We start from the raw sequence: 19663 nt of genomic DNA on the forward strand, positions 1-19663 counted from the left end.
CCTCATATATGGAAAATATGAAGCTCGAGTTACAAGCAACGATTCCTAGAACTTGGGTTGCGGGAAGGGTTCGTAGTAGGCTAGTTCGAGCTTACATGACGTATTCCCGATGCAGCGCATTCCTTTCTATTTTGATCAATTTTTACCTCTTGCTTTGTTTTTCTCTCTATTTTAATGTCGAGACAATTGGATAGAACAAAGTATAAAGTTTCAATTTTGCTTCTATCTCAATTTCTGAATTTTAAATGCTTTTAACGTGGATATTATATGTTATAAAGATAGTTACATCGCAGTTACACAAACACATTCTTAACAAAAATGCACCTGGGATGTAACACTCTCACATTCTACTCTCACGTTTCACTCCAATTTTACACTTTCACGTCCCGTTTCCACTCTCATACATCACCTCCATTTTTAAATGAAAATACCTGATTAACGATTAAGAGTGCAAAGTAGAAAGTGAGAGAAGTAAGTGTGAGTGTAAAGAAGGTGTGAAAAATGGGAGATGGAGCGTAAAAGTGAATAGAAAATGTAAAAAATAGAAGTTAGGAAGTGAAAGTGGAAGATAATAAGTGAGAGTGGGAAATGCAAAAATACACAATGAAGGAAGTAGGAGTAGGAAGTGGAGGGTGGGAAGTAAAAGTGGGAAATAGAAGTGAGAGTGAGTAGTGGAAGTGAAAAGTGAGAGTGGGTAGTGAGAGTGGAAGGTGAGACGTAGGTGTGGGAGTAAAAGGTGTGAAGTAAAAGTGGGAAATAGCAGTGAGAGTCAGAAGTGAGACTGTGAAGTTAGAGTGGAAAGTGGAAGGTGGGAAGTGAGAGTGGAAAGTGGGAGGAAAAAGTGGAAGGTGGGTAGTGAGAGGGGAAAGTGCAAGGTGGGAAGTGAGAGTGGAAAGTGGAAGTAAAAAGTGGAAGGTGGGTAGTGAGAGTGGGATGTGAAAGTGGAAAGTGGGAGTAAAAAGTGGAAGGTGGGATGTGAGAGTGGAAAGTGCAAGGTGGGAAGTGGGAGTGGGGAAGTTACAGAATCGACCACCTGGTGATGAGAGAGATAAACAGATTAATGAATTAGATGAGGAGTTTAAAGAGGATGCAGGAAATATGGAAAAAGTAGACGAATAAGATCAACTGTATTAGAGAACGAGTAAGTAAATTTGAAAAAATTATAATAGAGAGAAAGGAAGAAGATTGAAAAATGGAGCAAATTTTAAGGGAGGGGGTAAAAATGAGTAGTTAGGGGGGTAAAAGTAAGTATTTTAAACGAAACGTGGATGAGTTGGAAAGGAGAATGAAATGGATGGAAAAGGATAAAAGAAAAAGAAATATTGTGATTAGAGGTATGAATTCAGGATTAAGTGAGTGAAGAAAAGAGGTGGGGAGACTGGCTGCAAAGATAGGGGTGAAACTTAATATTAGGCAGATGAAAGAGATGAGTATTGTTTCGAATTAGAGTCCAAGGGTATGGTTGGTAGAAATAAGAAGGAAGGAGGAAAATGGAGAAGTGATGAGAATAAAAGGATGTGTTAACAGAATAGATGTTGATAGAACGTAGAGAGAGAGAAGAATAAGATGATTTCTGGGAGTCAAGGCATGGACCGAAGGAAAGAAGGTAAGAATTGTTAGGGAATATGTGTGGGGGGGGGATTAGGTAAAACGGTGCGGGAGACAGTAAAATGGACAAGTTTTTGAGGTTAGAATGAATGATGGGGTGAATGGTAACAAAATAAAAAAGCTGGTTTGATAGTAAGAAAGTTATGAACAAGGTAGTGGAATGTTTGGATGAAAATGTGAGAAGGTATGTTTTGTGAATAACAGTTGAGGATAAGGATCTAAGTAATTGAAAAGGGTGGGTGTTAATGGGAAGACAATCAGTATGGACAAAGGGAACTGGGAACGGAAGCCCTGGCGTTGACAAATTTTTAAAGGTGGAGGAAGAAGCGAATATACCTTCTCAATATATTCAGGAGGCTTGCCAAATCAATGCCATTTCTCTATGCAGTGTGGTGTTTTCTCTAGAAGGTTGATAATTTGCTTTTAACATCGGGAAGTAAGTTGAATAAAAAATAATAAATACATACATTCAAAAAGTAACTATAACAAGTAGGGGTAAAAAAATAGAATTACATGTACGAAGTAATGGCATTTTTAGTACACATTAAATAGAGAAAGTGATAATCCCCTTCAGTAGTCCGATAAGTATGTTTTAACAACTGCTATACTACTTAGATGATAACCCGGTACAATATTATCTGATTGAAAATAAACGCTCTTATTATTACTAAATTTACAGATAAAGTACCCTTTTAATCTTAAATGAAATCTGTATAGATGAAGTTTTAGATTTTATATGTCAATTATAAACTATTTTCGGAAGAGTGATTTTGTCGTATTCGTTATCGCATTGTTCCTCTCTAGCAGAATACCATAACTCAGTATCACTGTAAAAAATGACTTCAAGTAAGGCACCACCAATGCGATAGCGAGCAAAGTACTTTCTCTATAATAGCATCGCCTCTTAAAGCTTTCTATAGGAGCAAGTAGAAGGCGTGACTTTACGAAAGCCGGTGTTTCACGACGCGATATAAACTACGAGACTCTTTGGAAGAGAGAAATTCAAATGCGAAACAACCAAAGTTACTGAGATATTCTTCCCTCATGAAATTTTAGATTCATTTTCGACTTTGAAGTTTGATTGCGACAAAATAAGATTTTCAGAATAAGCACAGAGGATATATTCTTGATAGTCGAGAAGGATTTTATACTTATTTTTCATAGTACCAGTAACTATTGTAATGTACTCTCAGATAGTCTCATCATTATGTTATATGTAACAAAAGGACTTGTTTAAATTAAAATATAAACTTTGTTAACGGTTTGCTGTAATGTGAAATAGGATTAGTTATTCATAAATTATAATTCTAGCGTTACAAACCAGTAACAGAAATTTCTCCTTCAAAGAAAACGAGTAGAAGAGAAAAATATTAACTTTTTCTTGAAATTAAAATTAATTAAATCTTTTTTAATTATTAATGCAAAATAGGGATCCAATATGGATGAAATTCTCCATCGGTGCTATTAACTACATCTGAATAGCAATTTTCTTTTTAAAAATAGTGATTTATGTTCAAAATGTCATCATTTACTTTAAAATAAATTGATCTTCTTCTCATGCACATACATAATTATTTACACCAGATTAGAAGTTACATTACCCAAACATTAAGGTGGAAAAAAAAGTTATCAAGTACAAAGTCTGAAAAAGAGCGTTAAATCTGTGTCAAATTCCATTTAAACTTTCGATGGCATGGATTAATATTAAGTAAAAGAGCAACTCTTGTGCAAAGTTCACTTTACATATTTTCAAGTGAATCGGGTGTGGGGGCTTAAGAAATTCCAACTTTCGCAAAATAGGAACATTCTTTTTTTTACTTTTGGAAATTTTCTCTTTTTCTAAAGTTCTTATTCCTTAATCTAACATTTGAAATCTTAATAATCAAATCAACCGACTTTTTAGTTTCTTTTGAATAAAAAATTTAAGGTACACGAAACAAGCGAATGTAGCGTTGCAGTTTGATTCGAAAATTACAAATAGCGTTCGTGTGGAAGAAAATTATTGACAAAATTTTACCTCTCAATAGTTTACTAAATTCACCAATTTATAAAAGGGAATTTAAATGCTTGTAGCGAGGGTTTTTGTTTGGGAAATTATAAAAAAAAACCATTTTAGCCAAAGCAGCTTGTGGAATTTTGGGGTGAGAGATTGCGAACAGTGTGTCTGTTTCGGCAAAAGCTCTAGGCATTCGCTTTTAGAGCACATGTAACACAATAATTATTCATGGACGCCTAGAGCATGTCGATATTTACCAACACTCATTCCATGGAAACGCTTACGACACGTGTAGCCATATTATTGGCCAATGTAATGGTGGATTTTGTTCTGAACACGAAGCATATACCAACAGTGTATATATAATCCTTTACTATAATATATATATGTATTCTTTCAATTTGTATTAAGCTTTATCTCCACGTCAAACACAATGAAATCCCGATCTATCTCGTTTAATGTGAATTTCGTTTTACTGCCTTGCAATTTAAAAAAGTGTATCTTATTCTTCTTCGTCAACATATACAAATTCCACGAGTGAATTTTGTAATCAAAAACTCTATAGGAGTTGTCTTTTTACGGTTGGTAATAAAATAATTGCAATGGTGTGAAATTCTATATATATATACACTCACACAATGCGATGTTCCCTTATTTACGGGAACTATAACTCTCGAGGAAGGTGTGCATTCGTGCAACTTTCTCGAACCCCTGCTTTCCTAGCATCTGACACCTTCCCTCAGGTAATAGTGAACTCAGTTTTATAGCTTGTATCTCAAAAAAAGAACCGAAACACATGATAATTATATTTATTTAAATGTCCGCATTAGTAATATTTCCTGTCTTATTTACAGAGGTGAAGACTCTGGTTGATTCTTTTAAAATAGTTTTTGGGACAGGCAGGTGTAAAAGTTCCGGAGTCCAAATGACAGACATGATCGATATCCAGATGCCACGAGTGAAGGAACAATCTAAAGACTTCTTGGTACTTGGAGGTAGAGTAATAATTACCAGATTGAGTACTAAATGCTTGAAGATAATTAACACTTTGTCAAAACTGTTCGGTGACGATTCCAACCCATCACTTCGATGGCGAAATTTGGACTAAGTGTGTTGGTGACAATTAGCGGACTAAATATCTCGGAATCGTTTCTCCTACTGAATCTCTCGGTGTTGATTTTTGAACTAACTGTGACGAACAGACTTCGTCACAATTTATCCCTTATAATAATAAACATAATTAATATTAATATTAATTAATTAATATTAATTAATAAACATAATTAAACAAGACAATGAATTCACATTTTACATAAAATCATTGTAACGATAACATAGTTCAAATAACATTATTGTAATCACATCTACGTCAAACACACAAGAATCAATTCGAACCCAACTTTAGTTGCCTAAAAAAAAATAATAAGATAAAAGACATAGGGTAAAATGCAAAGAATTCGACCCACTTCTCAACAATTGTCAGCTTACTTCACGTTTCTATAATTCACATCATTAAAGTCTTTGACTTCTTTGGTGTTTAAATTTCACAATACCTGCGGGTCGATTCTGTAACTTGTCCACTTTCCACTCTTACTTCCCAATTTCAACTCCTACTTTCCTCTTCACACTTCCTATTTCCACATTCACTTTCAACTTTCACTTTCCACTTCTCATTCCCACTTTCCACTGTCACTTCCCATTTTCAATTCTCACTTCCTACTTTCCACTTTCACTTCTCACTTCAACTACCACTTTCCACTACCCACTTCCAATTTCCACTCTCACTTCCCACCTTCAACTTCTACTATCCTCTTTCCACTTTCCATTCCTACTTTTACTCTCACCTTCTGATCTCACTTCCTACTTTCCACTTTCACTTCTCACATTAAGTACCACTTTCCACTACCTACTTCCAATTTCCACTCTTACTTCCCACCTTCAACTTCTACTATCCTCTTCCCACTTTCCATTCCTACTTTTAACTCCTACTTTCCTCTACACTTCCTATTCCCACTTTCACTTTCAACTTTCACTTTCCACTGTCACTTCCCATTTTCCATTCTCACTTTCTACTTTTCATTTTCACTTCCCACTTCAACTACCACTTTTACTTAGCACTTTCCACTCCCTACTTCCAATTTGCACTCTCACTTCCTACCTTCACCTTCTATCCTCTTTCCACTTTCCATTCCTACTTTCACTCTCACTTTCTGATCTCACTTCCTACTTTCCACTTTCATTTCCCAATCTAATTTTTTGCATTCCACTTGCCACTCCTAAATTGACTTCCCACTTTTGGTTCACACTTTCACTTTCTAATTTCCCACCTTCACTTCCAACTTATCAACTCCTACTTTCCTCTTCCCACTTCCTATTTCCTCTTTCACTTTTAATTTCCACCTCTCATTTTCACTTTCCACTGTCACTTCCCATTTTCCATTCTTACTTCCTACTATCCACTTTCATTTCCTACTTCAATTATCACTTTCACTTCACACTTTCCACTTCCAATTTCCACTCACTTCCCACCTTTAACTTCTACTATCCTCTTCCCACTTTCCATTCCTACTTTCCTCTTCACACTTCCTATTCCCACTTTTACTTTCAACTTTCACTTTCAACTGTCGCTTCCCATTTTCCATTCTCACTTCCTACTTTCCACTTTTACTTCCCACTTCAACTACCACTTTCACTTCGCACTTTCCACTCCCTACTTCTAATTTCCACTATCACTTCACAGCTTCAACTTCTACTGTCATTTTCCCACTTTCAACTCCTACTTTCCTCTTCTTACTTTCCATTCGCACTGTCACTTCCTACTTTCCACACCCAATTTCACTTTTAACTTTTGTTTCCCACTTTAACTTCCTAATTTCCACTGTAATTTTCCACTTTCACTTCCAACTTTCCATTTCCTACTTTCATTCACACTTTCTAATTTTTATTTTATATATGAAGAAATATTCTATTAATATATCAAATCTGTTTTATTAAATAGAAAATAATAACTTGAAATTGGAAAGTATAAATTAGCATTCAGAAGTGAGAGTGGAATGTAGGAATGCAAAGGGAATAGTGGAAAGTGAGAAGTGAAAGTGGAAAGTATGAAGTTAGAATAGAAAATGGAGAGTGGGGATGAAAAATGGGAAGTGACAGTGGAAAGTTGGAAGAGGAAAGTAGGAGTTGAAAAATGGGAAGTGCAAGTGAGAACTAAAAGTGGAGAGTGGAAATTTGAAGTAGGGGCTGAAACTAAGAAGTGAAAGTGGTAGTTAGAGTGGGAAGTGAAAGTGGAAAGTAGGAAGTAAAAATTGGAAATGTGAAGTGGAAAGTGAAAAGAGGAATGTGTGAAGTCGGAAGAGGAAAGTAGAAGGTGAAAGTGGGAAGTGAGAGTGGAAATTGGAAGTGTAAAGTCAAATTGGGAAGTGGGAGTAAAAAGTGGGAAGAGGAAAGTAGGAGTCGAAAGTGGGAAGTGAAAATGTAAAATAGGAAATAACAATGGGAAGAGGAATGTGGGAATTTGGAAGAGGAAAGTAGGAGGTGATAGTGGAAAGTTAGAGTGGAAATTGGAAGTGGAAAGTCAAATTGAAAAGTGGGAATAAAATGTGATAAGAAGAAAGTAAGAGTTGAAAGTGGGATGAAGAAAGTATAAGTTAAAAGTGGGAGTGAAAATTGGAAGCGGGGAGTGGAAAGTGAGAGTGGAAATTGGAAATAAGGAGTGGAAAGTAGGAAGTTATAATGGAAAATGGGAAGTGGGGATGGAAAATGGGAAGTGACAGTGGAAAGTGGGAAGATGAAGGTGATGATGAGAATTGGAAGTGGGAAGAGGAAAGTAGGAGTTGAAAATGGGAAGTAGAAGTGGGAATGGAAAGTAGAAAGAGGCATGTGGAAAGTGAAAGTGAAAATAGAACATAAGAAGTGGAAAGTGAGAAGTGAAAGTGGAAATGGAAAGTGGGAAGTGAAAGTGAAAATGGAACGTAGAGAGTGGAAAGTGAGAAGTGAAAGTTGTAGTTGGAGTGGAAAGTAGAAGTGGAAAGTAGGAAGTGAGAATGGAAAATGGTAAGTGACAGTGGAAATGAAAATTAGAAGTAGGGAGTGGGAAGAGGAAAGTAAGATGTGATAATGGAAATTGGAAGTGGAAAGTAGGATGTGAAAATGTGAGTGGAAAGTAAAAGTGAGAGTGAAAAGAGGAAAAGTTACAGATTCGACCCCCTCTGAAGAAACTCAAGGAGTGGTGCATCCAAGTTTCAATTTCCTTTTTTTTTTCTCGTGCTATTATTATTGTTGTAGTTTTTCTCTTATTTAATATGACATTAATTAATACGATTTTTAGCATCAAAAGTGTTGATAAATGTCGGTGCAGGAATCTGTATTCCTGAAACATTACTCATATTGAACGCGATCCCACTCCTCCATTAATTTACACGTTTAGTGACCTCTCTTTTCCGTGACTTTAATAATAATTCAGTATTAATATTATTGATAACATATCACTTTTGATAATATTGAATAATTGAACAGCCGGTTTATTTGTTGTTTTGGCAGGTGCACACCACTGTCCACTCGATTCGTCTTTACAGCAATCTTGTATAATCGGGTTTCCATCCAATTATAAGTGTCAGAAAGCACTTCCCTCGGTGACTTCGAACTTCCACCTGAAAGTGAGGACGGTCCAGTGATTTCACGACCGAAGGCAAGAGTTCTCCCTTCGAGTCCAATAAATTTACAAGAAGAAAAACGAATGTATTATTCGAAATGTTTAATGCAATAATTATTGATCTGACGTTATATTAATAAATACTTAAATTGCCAAAAAATCTTTCGCTAATTTTTCTTTTATAAATCGAATTATTACAGTTCGACATATATAATTTATCGAAAGGAATTAATATTCAGACAAACATTGAGGATGATTTGAAGTATAAACTATATGACAGTTGAATTTTCTACAACAGAATTAATTGGTCGCCAAATAAATCAAGTTCTCTCTTTTATTTCACTGTTCTAAATTAAAACATGAAAGTTCAAAATCAACATTCGATTGGATTGAAAGCGTTTTCAAATTCCATGACAGGGATCGATTGTATTCATTTAAACAATTCTTCTTGACGGGAGGACATTACTTGAATGTTTTCTAATTTTGCTAATTATGCAACGACAGCAAAATTGTAAATAAAGTTAACAATAGGAATTAGCACAACGAGGCATGTTGTAATTATTTTGAAGATTCTAATAAACATGGCGAAACATATTTTCACTGGTTTAACAAGAATTCTATTGACATTAGGAATAACCGAAGAGTAAATTTGTCGAATTACACTGATAACTAATTGGGATTTCTATTGTTAAAATTTTGAATGTAGACTATTTCCAAACAAACATAATAACAATCTTGCTTACAAGGCACCAAAGGAATAGAAGTGTAAAGTGAAGCGTCACCTATTAGATGATGTCGACGTTAATAAACCACGAATTACTCATACGACACGATAATTTCATGGTGCAGTGACTAGAAGGCTCTAGGAGGTTCAGGGCTAGCCACAGTTTCACGTAACGGACAAAGGATGACAATTACAACCCTGTTAGTAGTGTCAGAGTTTCGTATACAACGGCCCGTTGAAAGGGCTGAATCAGCTGATCGTCACTGTTTCTAAATTACTCCATCGCATATTATTAAAATGCTAGTAAAATTAAATTCTCTCAATTTTAATATTAAACAAAGAATACTAAAATTTGAAAAAAAGGTTTCCAACCAAAAAAAAAGCAATTAAAATTTTAACTGCAATAAAAAATGAACAAAAACATATATCCTTATTGGAAAATTTCATACAGGGGTTGTATCTATATAACCCATCATATATTTTATTTATGATTAATGAATGTTTCATTTATATTATATCAACATCTGATATAAACCGCGTGTGTGTTATTTATATTTACTTATACATGTAAACAAGAACTATTGACTTTTAAATATTGTATCGTTGACTGAAAATCAGCAACTGACTGTATTGAAAAAAAAATAATGTTTTTCCAACCGAATGGAATTAATCAAGCTTCCGTTTGCTGTGAAATGCGCAATAAATACACACTTTGAATCATAAACGGACTATTGAAATTTCCATTAACTGATGAATGGAACATAATAAAAATTTATTTCTATCAAAGTCGTATTGAAATATAGGGATTCATGTGTTGTATAATTTTTGCTGCAATTGTTCGTTGAAATGTATTATTTTACTTGCGTGAATATATATGCCTAATGAAAAGTCATTATTTAAGAAGAGTAAACACGAAATTGAATAGAAAAAAATTATCATATTTGTTTGTTGAACTGTTTTTAAACCAATTGTTATCATTTATATTAATATAATAATTAATAATAATAATAGTAAAATTAATAGTAATAATTAAAGTACTTTTGACAAATAAGTTACAGAAAAAAATTGCTAAGTTGGAAATATTATTGTTCCAAAAGAAAACGTCCGAATCGTAACTATCACAAAGGGAAACTGATCAGAGTAAACTATTATCAATAGTGTCTTTGATTTCATTGCATTATTTTTATATTATACGAATTGATAAGTTTGAGTAGTGAATAAAAGTTAATTTTACCAAATCTTGCCTTTTCCTTGTTTTGAACTATTGATTGTACTTGGGGTCGCGTCGATTACGTAATATTTTTCGATTCTACATTCCATACTCCGACTCTATTTTCAATATTCCGATTCCGCATTCCGATTTCATATTCTGATTTCACATTCCACATTCTGATTCCACTTTCAATATTCCGATTTCGCATTCCACATTTCGATTCCACTTTCAAAATTCCGATTCCACTTACAATATTCCGATTTCACATTCCACATTCCGATTCCACATTTAATATTCTGAATTTACAAAGCTACAAGACTAAAATAATATTGAACCAATATGTCAAACTACTAAAATTATTGTTGTGAAATAAAAATGTGAAATGTGGAATCGTAATGTTGAATCGGAATATTGAATGTGGATTCGGAATGTGCAAACAGAATGTGAAATAAGAATATTAAAAGCGGAATCGGAATGTGGAATGTGAAATCGGAATATTGAATGTGGAATCTGGAATCGAAAGATTTAAGGAATCGGATTCGGGAATGTGAAATCGGAATATTGAAAATGGAATCGGAATGTGGAATCAGAATTCTGAAAGTGGAATCGGAATGCGAAATTTAAAATCGAAATATTGAATGTGGAATCGGAATTGGGAATGTGAAATCGGAAAATTGTAAAAGAAATCGTAATTTTAAAAGTGGAATTGGAATGTGAAAGTAGAATTCTAATGTTGAATTGTAATTTTGAAGGTGAATTGCGGAATGTGGAATTTCAAATCGAAATATTGAATGTGGAATCGGAATATTGAGAGTGGAATCAGAATGTTGAATGTGAAATTGCAATATTGAAAATGAAATCAGAATGTGCAATGGGAATATTTAAAGTGGAATCGGAATGTCGAATGTGAAATCGGAATATTAAAGGTGTAATCGTAATATGAAATCGAAATATTAAAAGTGAAATCATAATGTGGAATGTGAAATCAGAATATTAAATGTGACATCGGAATTGGGAATGTGCAATCGGAATATTGTAAATGGAATCGTAATATTGAATCGTAATTTTGAAAGTGGAATTGGAATGTGGAATTTGAAATCGAAATATTGAATGTGGAATCGGAATATTGAAAGTGGAATCAGAATGTGAAATAGGAATATTGAATGTGGAATAGAATTTGAAATTAGAATGTGGAATCGGAATGTGAAATCACAACTTTGAAAGTGGAATCGGAATGTGGAATTTGAAATTGGAATATTGAATGTGCAATCAGAAATCGAAATATTTAAGGTGGAATCGGATTATTGAATGTGGAATAGAATTTGAAATTAGAATGTGGAATCGGAATGTGGAATTAGAACTTTGAAAGTGGAATCGGAATGTGAAATTTGAAATTGGAATATTTAATGTAGAATCAGAAATCGAAATATTTAAGGTGGAATCGGAATATTGTTAGTAGAATTCTAATGTTGAATTGTAATATTAAAAGTGGGAATGTGGAATTTAAAATCGAAATATTGTATGTGGAATCGGAATATTGAGAGTGGAATCAGAATGTTGAATGTGGAATTGCAATACTGAAAATGGAATCAGAATGTGGAATGGAAATATTTAAAGTTGAATCGGAATGTCAAATGTGAAATCGGAATATTAAAGGTGGAAACGGAATATGAAATCGGAATATTAAATGTCAAATCGGAATTGGGAATGTAGAATCGGAATATTGTAAATGGAATCGTAATATTGAATCGTAATTTTGAAAGTGGAATCGGAATGTGGAATTTGAAATCGAAATATTGAATGTGGAATTGGAATATTGAATGTGGAATAGAATGTGAAAATGGAAAGTGGAATAGGAATGTGGAATCAGTATTTTGAAAGTGGAATCGGAATGTGGAATTTGAAATTGGAATATTGCATGTGGAATCAGAAATCGAAATATTTAAGGTGGAATCGGAATATTGTAAGTAGAATTGTAATGTTGAATTGTAATTTTGAAAGTGAAATCGGAATGTGGAATCGGATAATTAAAAGTGGAATCAGAATGTTGAATGTGGAATTGCATTATTTAAAATTGAATCAGAATGTGGAATGGGAATGTTTAAAGTGGAATCGGAATGTCGAATGTGAAATCGTAATATTGAAGGTGGAATCAGAATATGAAATCGGAATATTAAAAGTGAAATCAGAATGTAGATTGTGAAATTGAAATATTGAATGTGAAATAGAATGTGAAAAAAATGCGGAATCGGAATGTCGAATGTGAAATCGGAATATTGTAAGTAGAATTGTCATTTTGAAAGTGGAATTGGAATGTGGAATTTGAAATCGAAATATTGAATGTGGAATCGGAATATTGAAAGTGTGATCGGAATGTGGAATGTTGGATATTATTCGGAATATTGAAAGTAGAACCGCAATATTGAAGATGGAATCATAATGTGGAATCGGAATATTGAAAGTGGACGTTTTGTGACGAATAAGAGAAAATGATTAATTGATATTTGCATAATTTTTGATTTATCATTAAACAATCGTTAAGGTGTTAAATTTTATAACTTTCTTTTTTTTTAATTTATTATTCTAATGTTAATTCCGCTTTTAACTGTTAACCCAGGATGTCCGCAGGGACAGAGATGGAGCGCATACCCTTGAAGGCAAATGTCCAACCACCGTTCCAAGGGTGGATAAAGGGCTCCAAATAAAGGGTTACGAGTTTTAGTGGGTCGGGGCTAATAGTAGGTCGCCTGCTATTCATAATATACGGTTGCTTTCTATATTTTTTTCTCGTAATACACTTTTTTCTCAACCAACCCTATACATAATCTTAGAATGTGGAAAATCCAAAGTATGTAAGCAGATTTCACAAATGTGCCTAAATACAAAAATAGTCAAGAAAAGAACATGTTCAATTTACTAAAAATTAAGTCACTAAAATGAATTACAATTTATAATGTTACTCACTGGTTTCTCGATTTGTAATATCTTGAGTGACTAGAAGTTGGGCTGAAAGAGAAGCTTGGTGACCGGAAGTGCTTTCAGCCACGCATTCGTACCTTCCACTATCTTCCAGTTTTGCTGACACTATTACTATTTTCGACCTCCGTCTGAAAAAAGAATAAAAATTATTTTTCACTTTAAATTTCTTCAAGAAAAAATATATGAGGATAATAACATTTTCATATTTAGATTATAATAATCTTAATCCTAAACAACTGATATTTGCTGCCATGATAAATTATTACTAACAATAAGTAAAACTTTAAAGGGTATCTAATTTATGATGAGAGTAATTACTATAATACAAAACCAACAAAAAATAATTACAATTTTTAATTAAAATGTTTACTTCTAATTGTGCATTAATTTCCTAAACTGAAAACTTATAATATCACCTAAGCTGATCCTCGATTTAACCCAGTTCATGAAAACTGAAGTTGGGACAGGCGTACCAAAATGAATAGAGTTTTAATTTATTTGAACAATATCCTTCATTAAAATGATTCATCTATTTAATATTTCCAAATTATTATTTTAATTTAATAATTACTAAAATTTCTCACTATCGAAAGGAAAAAAATTTGAATAAATTGTATTTATTCCTGTAAAATAAGGTTTGAAATATAATTCAAATGTTTACCTCTTTTAATTTATTAACTGAGTATAAAACTGATGTTGTTTGGAACAAATTATTTGTTAAAATTGAAACTAATTTGTTACTTGGGAAATTGTATTTAATTACTTTTAATTAATTTGATTATAATTCAATTAATTTCATTCTATATATTTTACTATAATAATATAGACATAAAGTGTACTTTCGTACGTGGATAATATTGAATTTTGTTTAATTTAATATTTTTTCGACGTCAGATTATTCATTATTATTCGAATTAATAACCCTGGAAAAATTATATCTTCAACAAATATATGATTTGAGTTAAAAGTATAAATCCGGACTGAGACTAATAAACGTTTCAATAACATAAACTAATAATGTTCTTACTTTTATAAAAGTATCCTTTTCCTATAAAGAAGGAATGTCGTATTTAAAAGTCAATATACATAAAAGTGCTAAAAGATCGAATTTTTTAATTTTGAAAATTTTTTGCTTATTTATCAAAAGCCAGAATTCTTTTTCAAATAGAAATAAAATGAAAGATTTAAATCAAATTCTATTTCGTTTGCATATTTTCTACTTTTATATAAATCTCGAATGTATGTATAATCATTTCCTGCTTACGATAGAGAATTTTCTCATCAACAGGAATATTTTAATTATAGAAGTAAAACGAATAATAAAAAATAACATGGAGGTATATATATATACATATGTATAATTCGAAAATATAATATTACTTGTAAAATAACGAAATGTGTACCTAGTTACATACGTAAATGAAACAGGATAAATTAAACCCACCTCAAAGTTAAAAAAAAATTACAGCCGCGAAAAACGACTGGAATTAACTGTCAGATAGATTGTTTTTTTTTTTTTGCTTTTAAAAAATTTTTTCCATTTTTTTATCCGCTATTCTGAATGTCAAAAAATTAATTTCAGGGATTAAAAACACTCCAAGGGTTCTATTCTGTAATTTCACTTTATTTTCACTTTATTTTCACTTCCCTTTCACTTCCCTTTCACTTCACTTTACTTTCACTTTCACTCCTCTCTCACTTCACTTTCACTTCACTCTCAATTCACTTTCCCTTCACTCTCACTTTAACGTTCACTATCACTTCATTTTCACTTTCACTTCACTCTCAATTCACTTACCCTTCACTTTCACTCTAAATTCACACCAATTTTATTAAATGTGATTGCTTCAATGAGAACGATCAACGAAACGCATGCAACTTTTAAATACACGTCATTTATGACGCCGTAATTAGAAAGCAGAAACTGATTAATTCTTATAATAATAGACGACTTTTATATTATTGATAATCGATTTTTGTTTAATCAACCTATCTTTAAATGGTATACTTCAATTTGAAGAGAATTTCAATATTAGTGCAATAACATTTAATAAAATTGGAGTGAAAGTGGAGTGAAAGTGAAGTGAAAGTAAAGTGAAAGTAGAGTAAAAGTGAAGTGAAAGTAAAGTAAAAGTAAAGTGAAAGTAGAGTAAAAGTAAAGTGAAGTGAAAGTGAAGTAAAAGTGAATTGAAAGTAGAGTAAAAGTAAAGTGAAGTGAAAGCAAAGTGAAAGTAAAGAGAAAGTAAAGTGAAAGTAAAGTGAAAGTAGAGTAAAAGTAAAGTGAAGTGAAAGTAAAGTGAAAGTAAAGTGAAAGTAGAGTAAAAGTAAAGTGAAGTGAAAGCAAAGTGAAAGTAAAGAGAAAGTAAAGTGAAAGTAAAGTAAAAGTTAAGTGAAAGTAAAGTAAAAGTTAAGTGAAAGTAAAGTGAAAGTAGATCCGCCATTTATAATTTTTGAAAAAAAAACCTCAGATTCGTAAGCAGTAACCCTAAGAGCTTTCTGATAATGAGTTTCAAAATTATTCAAGTCATCTTTAGCTTTTAATTCATGAGAATAATTTTAACTGTCCGGATTTTTATTAATTTTAACAGCCGTATTGGCGTCACAATATTTTTTACAAAATATAATAATGATAAGTTAGAAATTTCCCTTTTTTTCTTCCTTGACAAAATGGAAAATCTTACAACGACTGAAGTATAGTTTTGTCCTCTCTTGAATCTTTAAACTGTCTGAATTACCTTCCACGTTCTGAAAATTTGATTTTAATATTTAATTTCGATTTATTGCAAGAAAGTACAGTTTGTAACGGATTCATTATTCGCGATTAAAATAGACGACATTGGTTGCTTTAATTTATTTTTTATAGATTCTTTATCTTTTAATATTATTTAAGTTTATTTAAGTTTTATTTTTTTATTGATATTTAGAGAAAAAATAAAATGTTTTTTCCTTATAAATTAAACATTTTCAAAAGTGGAAATAAAAATTGCTTTTTTTATACATTTTGCATCTTCTCTTCTTTTATTGTCAAAAGAAGCAAAACTAAAGTGATAAAAATTTGTCAAACGACAGTTAGTTTTTACATGTAATTATAAAAGACCGAAAACAACTTAACCAACTCAAAGTTTCGACAACAATGAACTCGTAAAATTTAGAATGTCAGAGGAGATTTCGCCGAGAAAAAGTCTCAAAAGGGATGCGACTCTTGAGACACGACAACGAAAAAAATTCACAGTTTATATATGTTGAAGCCTCGTCTCTTTCACCGTTGGCAAAAATTTCACGAGTCCGAGTAAACAATTAATTTTTTAAAAAAGGACGAATTTTAATGCTTCACAAATAGAATTTCATTTTAAAACTGCAGTTCTAATTAATTACACAGCTGTAAGACATGGTAATTAACATGATTATAAACGCCGCACACATTTTTAACTCATTTACGTTTATTCTCGAGCAACCGGAATTGTCATCACTTATTAAGTAGACGTGTTTGCTCAATAAATTAAGTCAGATAGCATTATAACTTTGGAATCAATGTTTGGATGGAGGCTACAGTTTTAAATACTCCCACTTTCTACTTTGACTTTTCACTTCCAATTTCCACTCCCACTTTCCATTCATACTTTCACTTCCCACTTTTCACTATTACTCCCACTCCCAGTTTCAATTCCCACTTTCCACTTCCATTTTCACTCCCACTTTTCACTATCTTTCCGACTACCAATTTCCACTCTCGCTTCTCACTTTCAACTCCTATTTTCCTCTTCCAATTTTTCACTCTCACTTTCCACTGTCACTTACTATTTTCCATTCTCGCTTCCCTGCCCAACTACCACTTTCACTTTCCTCTCCCCACTTTCACTCCCACTTTACACTGTCACTTCTCATTTTCAATTCTAATTTCCTACTTTTCACTTTCACTTCCCACTTTCAACTAAATTTAGGTAATTTAGGTTGTGTCTATGGATAGTTTGGTGTTCTGTTTTATCGACCGTGGATAACAAAAGGTCGTTATTTAATAATGCTATAAATTATTTTTATCAATTTTGCCACCATTTTTCTATCGTCGGGAAAAAATGATAACGAAAAATATTATTAAAATAAAATAGGAATATTAAATTTTTTCATAAAGGATTTAAGAATTGTCCCTTTGGCAGGGCCGCGATACTATTTTAATTTTAGATCGGAGTCATTAGTTTTGTTAAGTGAACACAAAGAAATCACTGAAACAAATATTAAATAAGGTATTCCTGATGCATAAGCCAGATAAACTTTACAGAATTATCAATAAAATCATCTCAACGGAGAAGGAACGTTTCAGTTCCCTATTGAATCTTGTTTTTGACGTATTACTTTGATGAGCCGTCAGTTCGGTAAAATTAACATCGCAGGAATATGAGAATCATTAAATAATTGTTTTGCCCACCTAAAGGAAAGTTAGTAGCCTCGAAGACCATCTTCTTTCTTTGCATTCTGTGCGGTTGAAATTAAGTAAACTACGTAACTAAATTTGTATGGTTCCAATTATGCAACTTCATAGTATTATAAAATAATTCTAACTTGGATTACCATGTTTGAAATTCTAAATTTATTTGTTTGAAAATAAACTATAATTAACCTTTTCGTGTTCCCGGAAAATCCAGCTATTAATATTAATCAATGAAATAATGATTTCATTTTTAAACAAACAACATTAGAATTAACTATATTAATTTGAATGTTATTTTCATTCTTTCATTCACTTTTTCTGTCCCTCACACTCTGAAGTTGTCTTTTGTTTATACTTTTGTTTTTTGTTAACTTTAGATAGAAAATAGAAATCATCAGAATTTTTTTTACTTCTTCTCATTAAAAGACTAAAATTTTGTTAAATATTATGTTTTGTCAAATTGAAATTATTTTTGTTCTTTACTTTTAAAAAAATTAGAAAATTATTAAACAACTGTGATTAAGAAATAGAAAATTTATTTATTTTCCATTATTTTCTTTTTGAATCACAATTTTTTTAAGAAAATTATTATTTTGTTTTAGAAAAAGAAGAAAAATATTTGCACAATTTATATTTTAATCTTATCTTTGGAACAGGATTTTCCACAGGAATTAAGACATTCAAAAATTCAAAATTCAAACCTTTTTTAAATTAAATAACTTATAAAAGTATTGTTTATAAAACATGAAGATATCAATCGATTTCTTCATGTTTTCTAATAAATTAAAGATGACCGAGAGATAAAACCATTATTTTACAATATAAGAATATTGTTACTGTAACTTTATCAAAATTATTTTCATCATTTTAATTAAATTATTATTTTATAGAATTTTAAATTATTTTTTATTGAAAATAATAATTGAATTCCTTAAAAAATTTTATTATTTATGAAAATAATTGAACTTTGGAGAAGAATTTTGTTATTTATAAAGATAATTGGGATTTTTAGGAGAATTTTTTTCAAGATTTGAACATAGTTGAATTTAATAAGAAGAATTTTATTTTTTTAAAAGAATTTTTGCAATTATTTTTAAATTCTACAAAATTGAATTTTTTTTTAGTATTTTCAACAAAAATTTAAATTAGAAAATTTTCAAATTTTATTATTTTTAAAATTGCTAATTTTATTTAAAAAAAGGTAGTAAAAAGTTAGCCACGCGCTTTAGCGCGCGATTTGTTGCTAGTATTGTATATATTTACAAATTAACCAAATAATTATTAAATAATGTAATTTTTTTCGCATTTTTTATAATAATTAATATACTATTAATTAGTTAATAATTTCATTGTTATTAATTTTAATAATTGCAATTAATAAATTAATTATAAACAACCGTATATTATTATTTAAAAATGGAAAATTTAGAGAAAATGTTAAATTTAAGAATATTGCCATTTCTGTAGAGCTGGAGTTGAAAGGTGACATGAAGTTGAGTTTTCGACAATTGTACAAATCTATTTCAATAATTTTATTTTTATTCCTAAATATTTAACCTATGAATCCAAGAATAATTATTGAACTATTTTTTTGTTTAAGAAAAATCTCATTCCTTTTTAAATTCAATATTCCTTATTTAAATTGAACCAACGAAATAAGAAAGTAATAGAAAGTGTTCCTAAGCTAATGTTGGATGTAAAAATCGAGACTTAAAAATAATTTATTAATTTAATTAAAAACAAGTATTGTTATTTACCATATTTTTGGGACGTAACACATTTTTTTCAAAATTGTTCAAATGTGCATAAAACTTGTTACTCTTTTTTTTTTTTTAAGAGTTTAAAAACGTCGCATCGACTGCCAGGGTCATTGGCGACGCACTGTGCGACGGGTACATTGATTATTTTTCAGTTTGTTTACGCTTATTTATTTATTTTTATTTTATGTTAAATTAGGTCCAATAGGTTTATTGTTTTTAATATTTTTATCACTTTTTAGAACATTTTGTAATCACTAAGTATTTCACTAAGTTGGTTTTTTATTTTTAATTCATTCATTTACG

General features: G+C 31.2%; 1 protein-coding gene across 3 annotated transcripts in view; it reads right to left on the bottom strand.

Moving 5' to 3' along the window:
• LOC122498860 (protein vein) overlaps positions 1–19663 on the bottom strand; it is a 238159-nt gene that overhangs the window by 155996 nt on the left and 62500 nt on the right. For all 3 annotated transcript variants that reach the window (XM_043606839.1, XM_043606838.1, XM_043606837.1), the window contains exon 3: positions 13160–13302. In XM_043606839.1, coding sequence (XP_043462774.1) covers positions 13160–13302 — 143 coding nt within the window. The remainder of the gene's footprint in view (positions 1–13159; positions 13303–19663) is intronic.

Source organism: Leptopilina heterotoma, unplaced genomic scaffold, assembly GCF_015476425.1.
Source record: "Leptopilina heterotoma isolate Lh14 unplaced genomic scaffold, ASM1547642v1 Lhet_160, whole genome shotgun sequence".
NCBI classification, from domain to species: domain Eukaryota; kingdom Metazoa; phylum Arthropoda; class Insecta; order Hymenoptera; family Figitidae; genus Leptopilina; species Leptopilina heterotoma.